At 32.7% G+C, this 13,472-nt stretch overlaps 1 protein-coding gene across 1 annotated transcript in view; it reads left to right on the plus strand.

Annotated features, from left to right (window-relative positions):
• Positions 1 to 13,472, plus strand: part of LOC103594357 (chromosome unknown open reading frame, human C9orf84) — a 93,987-nt gene that overhangs the window by 76,493 nt on the left and 4,022 nt on the right. The window contains exons 20-25 of the mRNA XM_008577567.1: positions 825 to 936; positions 2,019 to 2,140; positions 6,142 to 6,235; positions 10,263 to 10,394; positions 10,852 to 11,001; positions 11,710 to 12,673. Coding sequence (XP_008575789.1) covers positions 825 to 936; positions 2,019 to 2,140; positions 6,142 to 6,235; positions 10,263 to 10,394; positions 10,852 to 11,001; positions 11,710 to 12,673 — 1,574 coding nt within the window. The remainder of the gene's footprint in view (positions 1 to 824; positions 937 to 2,018; positions 2,141 to 6,141; positions 6,236 to 10,262; positions 10,395 to 10,851; positions 11,002 to 11,709; positions 12,674 to 13,472) is intronic.

Consider the following 13,472-nt stretch of genomic DNA (forward strand, 5'->3'; position numbering starts at 1 on the left):
TACTAGCAAATATGAACATCTTATGTGTTTTTTCTGTGATTTATATGTTCATACCTTTGAGTCATTGATAAAATTGAGAATGAGTATTCTTGTTTAGGGGACTTTAAATACTACCTGGAAAACAGGACTATGAAGTTCTACATGAATTCTCAAGTTTTTAGATCTTTAGTTCTAAGAAACCAATATTAAGTGTTTTAAAATCATGAAACACTTTATTATTGCACACAGTTGTCACAGGAATGTTAGGCCTTGGGTTAAATATCAAGGAAAGATAATTGTGCTGTGACCATTCATAACTAATAAAAACAAAACATTTAATAAATAAATAAATGATTGTGCTATGATCTTAGTTAAAATGCAGATCTGTGTTCCATGCTTTTGTTTTTATATCTTAAGGCTATTGGGTATTCACAGAAAACTATGTGCTTATAAAAGGTTGTTAAGAGTTAGACCAATTATAAGGGCAGAGAAAAGAATATTCTGATAAATACAGCATATTTTAGTCTCACAACACAATGTTTTGATTTCATAAATTATTATTTAAAGACCTAGAATAAATTGGTCAAGACATTTGTAATAGTATTATGTGCAGTGATATTTAGCACAATACCTAAGGCAGTGCACACATGTCTCCACTAATTTGTTTTATGTACTAAATAAGTCATAATTCCTCAAATTTATAATGTAGAATAAATTGATACATGAAAGAAAGAGCACAGTAACTCAAATAATTTAATATGGAGGAGAATGATACAACTTTTCTTGAAGAAGAATTTTTCTTAGCCATTTCATTTTTTTTCTCCCCAAAATATTGTATTTTACAGCTATAATATCACACTAGTGGAAAGATGCTGTAGTGAGTCATTGAAACTCTTTGGAAATACAGAACATTATGTAGTTGTGACAGTTGATGAACAAACTGCCATAATTTTGCAGGTAAAACTATGTAGTAAAAATTATAACTCAAATAGATTAAAATACATATAACCATGTAATTCATTATTAGCTTTTCTATAGGGAGATTAACTATAATGTATTGGTGATTTCTTCTAAATTTTGCAAGTGGGCCGTAAGTGCTAAAATCATCACTGTGGAAAATGACTATTACCAAGCTTCTTTGATATCTTATAACTTAAAAAATACTTTACAAAGATAAAGCAAATATAGAATGTTTAATATTGTATATTGACCTATTTTTTAATACATTTATAGAATAAATATGGTGTTGAAAGCTTTAAAGATTAAATTCTAGCCACTATATTTCTTATAAGGGGGTACTATATCAATCGATGATTGATAATACAGAATTTTCTTTAATGTAAGTAGGGATGCCTCTAAGTAAGCTGGTTTTTAAAGAGAAAGAGAAATTCTCTTTAAAAATTTATTTAGTTTGGAATTTAAGATATATAAATTCTTGGCAGAATCTTCCTGATATGTTTGCGTGATTGGAGTACCAATTGCAAATAATTTAATGGGGTGGGAGTGGGGAGCAGAATCTAGGTTTGAGGGTACGGAGTATAAATTAATAGCAAATATTATGGTAAGGTACAAATCTGGCAAATATACACTATATTTTAAAGGAAAAGGGGATTCCAGGCTATTAGGAAGAGATTCCTTGAAAAGTCCTTTTATTTCTGCTTTTTCATCTCCCTTGAATAAGCATGCAGTGCAGATTATTCCTTAGGTTTTTAAACATATTTTCTTTTGCCTTAGAAGTGGCCAGATTACTGCCCACAAAGGATGTTTTCAAAATAAGGGCACTCTGTGAGCGTCTTTCTTCATATCTAACACCTGGGAGATTTGAATCTTCCCTACTGAAGCTATCATTAGTTGTTTTATGTCTACTGTAGCTTTTCCCCTACTATTTCCAGCATGATTTAAATTTTTCCATGAAGTAGAAGCCCATACCCATGTCTCTTCTCAAGTTATCATTTACATATCATAGATTCTTGAAATATGATAATGATTTCATACAACTGTTCAACCTAATGAATCTTATTTTCTTTATTTTCTGATAGGACCTAGGAGAACTGAATTGTGAGAAGGCATCAGATAATATCATTATGAGACTGATGGCATTATCATTCCAGTATAGCTATTGTTGGATAATTTTATATACCAAAGAAACACCAAATTCAGAGTAAGTAAACATTTCTTCATCCAAAGTCATGTTCATATTTCTTAAGTTATTCATTCCTCCCCTTTGAATAGAAATGGCTATGCAAGTTTTCTGCTTGCTCATCTAGTTTAAGTCAGAGATTCTCAAGATGGAAGCATGATCATGGGGAAACAAATAGGAATTTTGGAGATGGTATATGTTTCCCAGACATTCTGGGCAAATCATCCTCCCTTACCCCATCTCACTAAGAATGGCTGCTGTAAGTGTTTTATTACTTCGTAATTGTGGACTTGTCTGCTAAAAGATGAGTCATTTTTAAATCACTTCCCTCTGAGGTCTTATTAAATATACCAACTAAATAGCATCTTGCTATACTTTCTTTCATTGATGGGTTTAGCTGAAAAATTAAAAAATAATCCCTGCCAAGACATTGGCTCAAGTTATCATTATATGTCTCTCCTTTCCCTCACAGTTAACGTTATGAACTCATTGCTTCCATTTTCTTTTATTCTCTGCCAACTGATTTTTCTCCCTACTTCCGTAGACCTTGGATCTGTCTCTCAAATGTCACTTATGACCTTCTAAATGGTCATCTACAAAAATTTTTTTTTTTTTTTTTGTCTTTTTGTCTTTTTCCGTGTCCAGCAACGGATCGCAACCCTCAGTGTTGCCCCCGGACCGGACCGGGGACCGGCAACGGGATCGCAACCCTCGGTGTTGCTCCCGCGCCTCGCTCAGCCAGTGAGCGGGAACCAGTCCGTATGTGGGATCCGAACCCTCGGGCGGGAGCGCCACCGCGCTTCCCAAGCGGCGCACTATCCAGTGCGCCACTGGGCCGGCCCTACAAAAATATTTTTATCTTTCACTGCTGTGAAGTATTTAACAGTGTTATTAGCATTTCTTTCTTGAAACTCTTCGGTTCCATGACACTTCAGTGGTTTTGATCTTCTGCCTCTCTATTCCTCTGTCTTTACCTCTTCTTCTTTGCCCCAGTTTCCAAATATTTTTGTTTTGAGTTCTCTTCTTTTTCTTATTCTATCCACTGGAAATCTTATCCACTCCTATAGCTTCAGCCGTCATCTCTCTGCATATGATTGTTACATTTATTTCTGCAGCCACGGTTTCTCTTTGGAATTCCTGACCCGTATCTCTAATTTTCTATTAAATATTTCCCCCAATATTCCATAGTCTCTCAAACTTAATATGTTCAAATGTGAATTCATTATATTCTATTCCCTCCAAACATGTATCTCCTTTTATCTGCCTTTTAGCTATGTATGGCATTGCCTTTCTTTTAGCCACCAAGTCATTTGACTTTCTCTTCCATCTATCTCCTCACTTCATTTATACTACCAATGTCTTAGTTCAGATTCTCATTATTTTATGTGTATGAACTATTATAACAGACTACCAACTGTTTTCTTACCTCCAGATGCTTCTCAATGTTCCACTCTATAATCAATCATACACTCAATTGATATTCCTAAAACCAGGCTCTGATTATTTCACTCTGATAAGAAGCCTTGTCTATGGCCATACCACCCTGAACACACCCAGTCTTGTCTGATAAACCTTCACTGACTTCCTCATTATCTACTGAATACATAAAATACAACCTAATATTCAAGGTCTTCAGAATATAGTGTTAATCTATATTTTCAGGGTTAATTTTCACTGCTTTCCATTTCAACCAAAAGGACTGCTCAATGGCCTGGAAGCATGCTCTTGCTTCCCCACTTCTACTTTTGCTTGTAAATTTCTCTCTTCCTGCAACATTCTCTACTTCCTCCAACAATCTCATTGGTGAAATTGTGCCTAGTTTTAATGACCTATCCCCAAATGTCACTTTTCCTATTTGACTTTTCCTCAACATCCAACTCATACACACAGATATTCATATGTGATCCTTCCATCCTCTGATCTCCTTAGTTCTCTATGTTTTCCTCGTCTTTGACTTATTTTGTATTATAGTTTTGGAGTACTTGCCTTACAGCACTGAGCACATTGCTTTCATATAATAGATGCTTGATAAATATTCCTTGATTGAATGAGTGAATCTTTCCCACCAAATTGCAAACTAGCCTTACTCATTTTATTTGCCCCTCAGTACCACATAACACATATCCCATCTCTTGTGGTAAAAGTTTTAAAAATATTATTTAATTTAGTTATTAGAGTAGGTATAGACATCTCATCTTCTTTGCCATTACCTGTGTGATTTTCTTTATTGACTTTCTTGTTTCACTACATTTTTGTTGACCTACTGCTGTATCAAACTCTTCGTATGCAATTATTATCATATGGGGATAAGTATACATTAGAATGTAAAGATTCTATACACCTTGGTTCTTATTCCTTTTTCTATTAACAAATAACCTCTACCAAGTCATTTAACTTAGTTTTTTCTTTCTACCATACCTGAAAAATAAAAATAATAATTCAGGTCTAATTCTTTATTAATTTTCATTTTGAAGATTAATAAAGGGTATAAAGTATTTTAAGCTTGGAATCTGCTTGTAAAGCATTCTAAGCTCTATCCAGAACTTGGAAGTGTTGTGGATAAATAACTGATTTGGAAATTTTTCAAAGTTGTTTTTAGATTACTATCTGCCTATAGTTCTAGTGGTGCAACTGAAGTACAGGGAAGAATAAGAGGAGATGCAAACTTATTTTTACCTGCATTTTCATGAAAAATTAATTATGTAATACTCTGAGATAGTTTTATATTTAGGATGTGAAGTGTTATCATTTATTCACAATAATATCTTATTATAAAATGTAATTATTTTCAGACTTCTAGGTATCTCAGTTCCATATTTTTAGATGATTGTAACACTTATGAAGTGTCTTAATCAACTGATCAAATGAGGGGAAAGAATGGTTTGAATTCTCTTAGTAGTACATGCCATACATTTTTGAGGAAGTGTATCTGGGTCCTTGAGACCACCCCTATGTTTGATGGTTTGCTAGGAGGACTCACAGAACTAAGCATACAGTCTTACTCATGACTATGATTTCTTACAGCACAAGGTAATAAAGCCTTATGCAAAATTAGCAAGGGAGAAAAGCTCATAGGACAAAGTCCAGAGCAGCCCAAGAGGACGCTTCCAAGAGTTCTCACCTAGTACAGTCACACATGACATGCTTAATTTCCTCAACAAGTTATGACAACACTTGTAAAATTTCATCTACCGAGGAAGCTCATGAGAGATACAGTGCCCAGGGCTTTTATTACAGGCTAGTCATGTAGGCACCTTCCACCTAGCGGATACCAAGGTTCTAGGCTTTAGCTAAGAAGGAAAGCAGGTGCTTAGCTGAAACCATATTGTTTGTACGGTTTAGGCACAGTGAGCCACTATTTTCAGGCACTCTTAGGGAAAGAGCTTGCCTGAGAAAGAAGCCAACACAAAGGAAAGAAGAGCCAATAACCAAAGATTAGAGTCATTATCTTGATGACATTGTTTGAGTCCCTGGATCCAAAGGAGCAAGAGTCAGTAGTTTCCTCTGTTGCTGAGGGTACATGAAGTGGATAAAGGAAGTAGAAACATCCACCCACAACTTAACATTCTCAATAATCATAGAAGGATAAAACAAAGAATGCTTTTTCTTAAAGTCCAGGGAGGATTCTAGGTATCCTGGCTCTGGTCATGTGTTTATATCTGAACCTGTTACTTTGATCTGTGTTGGGGTGGCAGGTGTGGGGCAGGGAGCAGGGATGAAGTAGTTTGGTCATATAGCCATCCCTGGGGCCAGTAAAAGGGTCAGTTAAACTTCTCTCCTCACCCCACACCTCCCCACACACATACCCTCAGCATCCGCTAGAATTAACAGTATTGTTAAAGAATGGAGGTGGAAACGCCTCTTCAAAAGAGTGCAGAGTGGACAAAAAAACATGAGTCTGCTGCACTAGCATTGTCTTAGTCAGGTTATTCTAATAACATTAAAATGTTGGGAGAATGAATTTTTAATAAATACAATCAGATATCAAATGAGTAGAAATATAGTAATACAATTCTTTTTAGGTACCCTCTTACAGAAAAGACACTTCATCACCTAGCACTGATTTATGCAGCTTTGGTTTCATTTGGTCTAGAATCTGAAGAACTAGACGTAAAGGTATTCTTTTCTTATATGTTTGTTTATAAGTACTTTTCATAAACCAAAATTATACACAAACTCAAGTGCCCATTGAGAAGTACATTAAATGGATAAATAAAAAACTGCTTAAAATCCAAATACACAACAGTTTCAAATTAATAAATATTCTCACCACTTAAACTTCTACTCTAAAAGCCTTTAGTTTAATGAACTTAAAATCATATTTTATCTCTTAATTACTACTTAGATGTTTTTCTAAGCATGGCAGGATAAGAATAAAAATAAATATCCTTTGATCAAAAATGTTCCTTATGAAAGATGTACTAAGTTTTTATCTACTATGAAATGAAAATCTTATGACATAAAGTAGGGTAATATATTGGTGGTCTCTAATCAGTCTCCTTTCTTGGCCCTTTTTTTCAATGTCCTGCTCTGTAATTTAGACATCTGTCCAAATTCAGGGTTTAGCACTCTTCCATTATCACCTTACATACTTTCCTTTATGAACTCAGACATTCCCACAGATTAAGCTTTCATTTCTAAGTGTAAGTTAAATTTTTCCTGACATCTCTTAAGGTCTGTACCTATATGCTAGCAGTCTACTGGGAATCTCCATGTGACTATCCCACAAGTTCCTCAAACTCTACATGTCCAACACACAACTTCTCATCCTCCCCTATACTTAGTTTATAGCATCACTATTCTGATCTAATCAGTAGCTAAATCCTCTTTTTAACTCTGCAGTGTCCCTAGAATACATCTCTCCTTCTACTCCCACTGCTTTCCCTAAATTCAGGCCTTCATCACCTCTCACTTGGATTTTTAAAGTAGCTTCCTGACCAATCTCTCTTTTTCTACTCTCTTCCCACTCCATCATATATAGACACCAATTACATTTCTGAAATACTGCTATGAATATTTCACTCCCTACCCTGTAAGATCCTGAAGGTAAGGGAACATGTATATTCAATTTTTGTAATCCTGCCACCTAGCACAATGGCAGGTACATAGTAGGCTCTTGATAAATATTTACTGTGAAGTTGAATTTTTTGCTCAAAGACCTTCCAAGCTTCCTACTTCATTCAAAATATAGTTCAAACTCAGCTAAATTCAAACTCCTTTACAATTTGGCCCCTAGTAATCCTTCCTATAACATCATTTTACTCAACTTTTCTTGACTATGCCCGCATACTGTCACCTCTCAGCCAGTGCACAAACATGTCATTCTGGCCTGCCTTCCCCTAGGAATATTATTCCCCATCTCCTTACCGCTAGATGCCAGAGTTCTGTCTTTTACTGCCTACCTCAAACATTACCTCCTTTAAGAAATGTGCCCCAATAATATTATCTCAGGATAATTTCTTCTTCTCCCATTCTACCAATAATAATTTGTACCTTTTTAATAGTATGTGGTATTTATTCATGTATCCTCCACCCTGAAGGGTAAGAACTAGGTCCTTTTTACTTGTAAAACCTATAGCAGCTAGCACAGTGCTTTGTACATAGCAAAAATATTCAACAAATATCTACTAAATAGAATTAAATCAAAGCACAACCTGTTAAGAAAATCAACAAATGATCTGTTTGAAATAAGATCACAGATAATTTTGATCCTGTGATGCATATAAATATACAAATAAAATTCTTAGAAAAGTTATCTAGGGCCTGGCCAGTTAGCTCAGTTGGTTAGAGCACAGTCTTAGAACACCAAGGTTGTGTGTTTAGATCCCTAGACTGGCCAGCCACCAAAAAAAAAAAAAAAAAAAAGAAAAAAAAAAAAAAAAAAAGAAAAAAAAAAAAAAAAAAAGAAAAAAAAAAAAAAAAAAAGAAAAAAAAAAAAAAAAAAAGAAAAAAAAAAAAAAAAAAAGAAAAAAAAAAAAAAAAAAAGAAAAAAAAAAAAAAAAAAAGAAAAAAAAAAAAAAAAAAAGAAAAAAAAAAAAAAAAAAAGAAAAAAAAAAAAAAAAAAAGAAAAAAAAAAAAAAAAAAAGAAAAAAAAAAAAAAAAAAAAAAAGAAAGAAAGATAGAAAGAAAGAAAGAAAGAAAAAAAGGTTATCTAAATAAATGAATGGCAAATGTAAATTTGTCTTATTTATCTACTCAAGTGAGGTTTCAGCACTTAATTTGCCTCTTCTCTTCCCAGCTCATGGTAAACACTCATATGCAAAATATGCTTTAGAAATTATTTTATTACTCTATACACTGGGTATATGATACCAGTGAATGATACTATATTGAGGTACAAGTGACATGGCCCAGAGAGGGCATGCTCCAAGGAAGGCATTCAAGGATGAAATAGGAGTACTGCCCAGGCACAGTCCATTCCAGACAGAAGTCTGCTTCCACCTGGATCAAGCTATTCTGACAGCTTTTCAAATTTTACATAATAATCTAAAATGTAGGTCAGTTTCCGCTTGGACTTTGAAGTAACTATGGTCAATTTGCTCTTAATCTATTATCAGTATGTCACCAATACTTATAAGTCTCCCATTTTCCTGACTTGAAGACATTATTACATTAAAGGAGTTTCCCTCGACTCATATTATTTTAAAACATATTGTTGCTTTACCTTATTTTATTTAGTAACATGGCTTTTGGTCTCTTAGATCACATCAGTATGGATTATTAGCACCTTTTCATTTTTAGGCATCTGAGGAGCCTAACCATAAAGCAAATATTAGCAACTTTAAGTATTTTTTTTTAATTAAAAGAGAATACTGCTAGTGATGTTATGCTAAATGTTACTCTAATTTTTTAATTTTTTGAAAATTTCTTATGAAGCCTCTTTGCAGAAAAATGCATAGATACACACATATGCAAGATTTTGAAAACAATATAAGCAGGTACCTCTGAATCCCCCAAGTCTAGCCATGAGCCCCAGAATTCCTGCCCCAATAAATTAAGGTAATATTTATTACCACCATCATAAAATTTTGTCTTTTAAAATAAAGTTTATATTTAAGTGAAAGTGTAATAGCTTCTCAAAACATCCAAAACTAGCAATAAAATAAATTTCAGATTAAACTGTATTTCTGCGCACTCTATTTAATATAATCTAAAGAAAATCCTTCTTTAGAATACATATACTAACAGTTTTGTATTTGTTACTCTTATAAAAGTATATACTAACAGTTTTTTATTTGTTATTATTGTGAAAAATTGTCATAATTATTTTGTGAGTTTCTTAAATTCCCACAGTGGTACAGGATATTTGTATTTCCAAGATATGATTATTTAGGGCAGTATTTCTCTGTCTACTTTAAACTCCTAACCCAACTACCTTTTCTTCAACCAAATCTAAAAGGTGAAGAAAAGAAAGATAGAAATGAAAGCAAAAGAAAAAGGTTGACATTTCAGAAGAGAGAAGGGGATGGAAGAAATAGGGGATATTAAGAAATTCTTTTTTTAGAGTTAACTTTAATACAGCACACGCACATACACACATACACACACACTTTTGGCAGGAGTATCTTAGAATCAAATAGTCCAAAATTGGTTGAAGATTTCCAAAATACTGGAAATTACCTGTCTAAATTAAAACCTTATCTTTTCCTTTTTGCATATAACATCAAATTCATTTATAAGTATCCCTTATTTTTTAACTCGTTTTTAAAAAATTTTGCACTACATTTTAAAAATTCTTATTTCTAGTTGGGAACTATAAGGTTTAACCTAGAACAAGCAAAATATTAAATATTACTAGTGATTCAAATTGCTGTTTCTTCTAATGTAGATGAAATATAACACTAAATATATTTTTAAAGACTTTCTTAATAAATTCCAAATGAAGGTGAAGAACAATTGAGTCCAAAAATTAGAAAATACAACGAAATCATGTTTAAAGAAGGAAAGAAAATTGGTCATCCTCATAAATAAAATATCCTGGATTTCACATAGATAAATTAATAAATTATATTTAATATTTTAAATACAAAGATTAGACTCCTCTGTTTGAAAATTTTCTGTTCTAATTACAAACTATTTCTGAATGCTACATTTTGCTTCCTAATATTTCCTATAATCTAACTTATAAAAATACATTTTTTAGCTTATAATTACCCCAGGAGTAGAAGAGACTGCATTGATAATTCGACAAATTGCTGACCACAATTTAATGACCTCGAAGAGAGAGCCTCCTGAGTGGTTGGATAAGTCTTGGCTTGAAGTTTCGCCATCTAAGGTTTATTTTCTAAATGTATTAATTAGATATTTGCAAAGCAAATATAAATACAAATTGGGAGCTAAAAATAAATAAATAAACACACAAAAAAACCGGGCGGAGGGGGAGGGAAGAAGACATAACAATTACAATTCCTTGAAGTTGATACGACAAGCGAACAGAAAGGACATTGTTGGGAGGGAGGGGGGAGAGGGATGAGGGAGGGGGGAGAGGGATGAGGGAGAGAGGTTTCGGTAATGGGCCACAATAGTCAACCACATTGTATATTGACAAAATAAAATAAAATTTGGAAGAAAAAAAAATTCTTGAATTTCCTTTCTGTTAACATATTTTTTCCAGGTGTCCCAAATTAAATGGTGGCACAATGACAAAAATTTTAATCTGCTGAAGTGAGTAGAATAAAATGGGTCACTTTCAAAAGACCACTGGCTGATTTATTCCTTAAACTCTTTTCTAGGAAGAAATGTACTTACTTGATTTTCCATGTGTTAATCCATTGGTGGCTCAGCTCATGTTAAGTAAAGGACCTTCACTGCATTGGATATTGTTAGCAACTCTGGGTCAACTTCAGGAACTCCTACCTGAAGTTCCAGAAAAAGTGTTAAAGGTTAGTCATCTGAGATCTGTTTTCTTATATGACTTTATTTCCTTTCCATTTGAATATCTATTTTTACCATAGGGTTTTCAAAATGAAGGTATCCAAGTTTAATTGTTTTGAACTTCACATAGCAAAGAAATAATTTACTTGAAATAAATTTTATTTAGAATTCTCATTAGTTACCAATCACACTTATACATTTTAAAGGTATGTTATATAGATAATTCTGTATAATCAGTTTATCACACTTTAAATCATTTTTAAAAACAGTATTATTGTGCCCATGAATAAGTAAATTACACACCTTATTTACATGTATTTACATTACCTCTTCAAAACAGTCCTTACATACCCTTCATTATAGCAGTAAAGAAACTTTAAACTTATTGGTAATATTTTAAAATTTTTATCAAGGAAATAGTATTCATGTAAACTTATATAACTAAAAATTTTATTACATTTGCTGTGAACCTAAAGCTGCTCTAAAAATAGTCTATTAAAAAATTATATTATAAGTGATTAGAAAATAGATACAAATTACAATGTTTTTCTTTTAATGGAGCCTAATTATTTTATATTCTTAATACATGCATCAATGTACTATCTATTAATAGGCTATTTATTTATATTTTTTCCTTTTTATATACATAAGTATCATTATTTATATTACTAGACTGAAGTTTGTATTGTACTATATTAATTTTTAAATTTTTTTAGCACTTTTGTAGCATCACTTCCTTATTCAAGATTAGCTCTTCTTCTGTAACAAAATCACCTCAGATTTCATCATCTCAGGAAAATAAGAGCCAGACTTGTACCTTTACTTCTCAAAGTTCAGCTTCTGGCTCTTCAGACTTTGTTATTCAAGAACATAATGAGTGTTATCAATGCTCAGATTTAGGAGAAACAGTGCAGGAAGACAAAAACACCACTTCAAATTATAACTATCCCCTTCCGGAACTAAGAGAAATGCCGTATATTTTACCATCTGGGACTTCTTACAATCAAACCAGCTACTGGAAAGACTCTAGCTGTAAACCTATAGAGCAGAATAATCCTTTTCTAATTAATATAGAATCAAAGAAAGTGGCTTGCAACTCCTTTCTAAACCAGAATGATTCAGAGTCAGATATCTTTTCTTTGGGCCTAACACAAACGAATTGTGAAACCATATTATCACCAACTGATACTCAGAAGAGAGTTGTCCCTAATTTTATAAAGTATCAGAAAAAGGGAACACACAAAGCAAGAGGATCCGTAAGTAATGAAGTATCTGCCCCAATCTTTTCGCTAGAGGGCTCTCAATCTCCTCTTCATTGGAACTATCAGGAAAATGTATGGGGACAACAGAATCACTCATTCGACTTACAATATGGTGCAGAGCAGACTACACGTGACGAATGGTATTCTCAGAAAGATAATTTATTCATTAATCAGCAAAAATTTCTATCGGATGAGTTGGAAGACTTCACGTGTGAAAGTTCAAATACTGGGACTAAAAAGACTTTCTGGAGAGAATTACCATCTGTCTCCAGTTTGGATTTATTTTGTGCTTCTGATTCTAATGTAAATCAAAAAGAATTCAACAGTCTTTATTTCCACCAGAGAGCTGAAAAATGTTTAGGACAGAAAAGGCACCCTGAATCTTCATCTAACTCAGGAGACAACGAATCATTAACAGGTAACAATATCCAATAACTGATAAAACCTACTCTCAGTTTTTTTGAAAGATAGAACCATCTTCAAATTTAAAAAAAAATTTTTTTTTGTTTTAATTACTACACTTAAAAAATTCTCCAATAACTTTTGGGTCAAAGAGAAAACTAAAACTTTAAATATAGACATCTAAGAAAATAAATACTAAGAAAATATAATATGTCAAATTCTTGTAGCTTTAAATGAACTAAGCATTCAACTTAAGCTAAAAATAAAAGGAACAAATCTAAGGCAGAAGACTAAAATCAACAAAGATTAAACAAACCTAAGGATGCTAGAGATGGGGTGGGGATTTGGGAAGTGATAGGTTGGGCAAAGGGCATGAAGAAATACCACAATTGGTAAGTATGAATATGCTAATAATAAATAAAAAATATTTAAAAAGATTAAACAGAGGAATCAATAAATTAGAAAATTAGCCTCTTTGTGGGATGGGTTTTTTCAATTGGCTAACATTTATTATGAGCTTATTATGTGCCAGGAACCATTCTAAGTCCTTTATGTGGATTGTTTAGTTTAATTCTCACAGTTCTATTAAACAGGTACTGCAGTACTATTAGCTCGATTTTGACGGATGTTTTTGAATTGTCAAAACATTTAATGGTACTAAGTTTTAAAAAGAACAATTTTATTTTCTCATTTCTAGTAATTATACCTTTTCTTTCTGTGTCATTTTTTATTGCATTGGCCTGAGTGTCTAGAACAAAATATTAAGTTCTTTTTTTTTTTTTTTTTTTTTTTTTTTTTTTTTTTTCCGGCAACGG

Source organism: Galeopterus variegatus, unplaced genomic scaffold (genome assembly GCF_000696425.1).
Source record: "Galeopterus variegatus unplaced genomic scaffold, G_variegatus-3.0.2 Scaffold1541, whole genome shotgun sequence".
Lineage (NCBI taxonomy): Eukaryota > Metazoa > Chordata > Mammalia > Dermoptera > Cynocephalidae > Galeopterus > Galeopterus variegatus.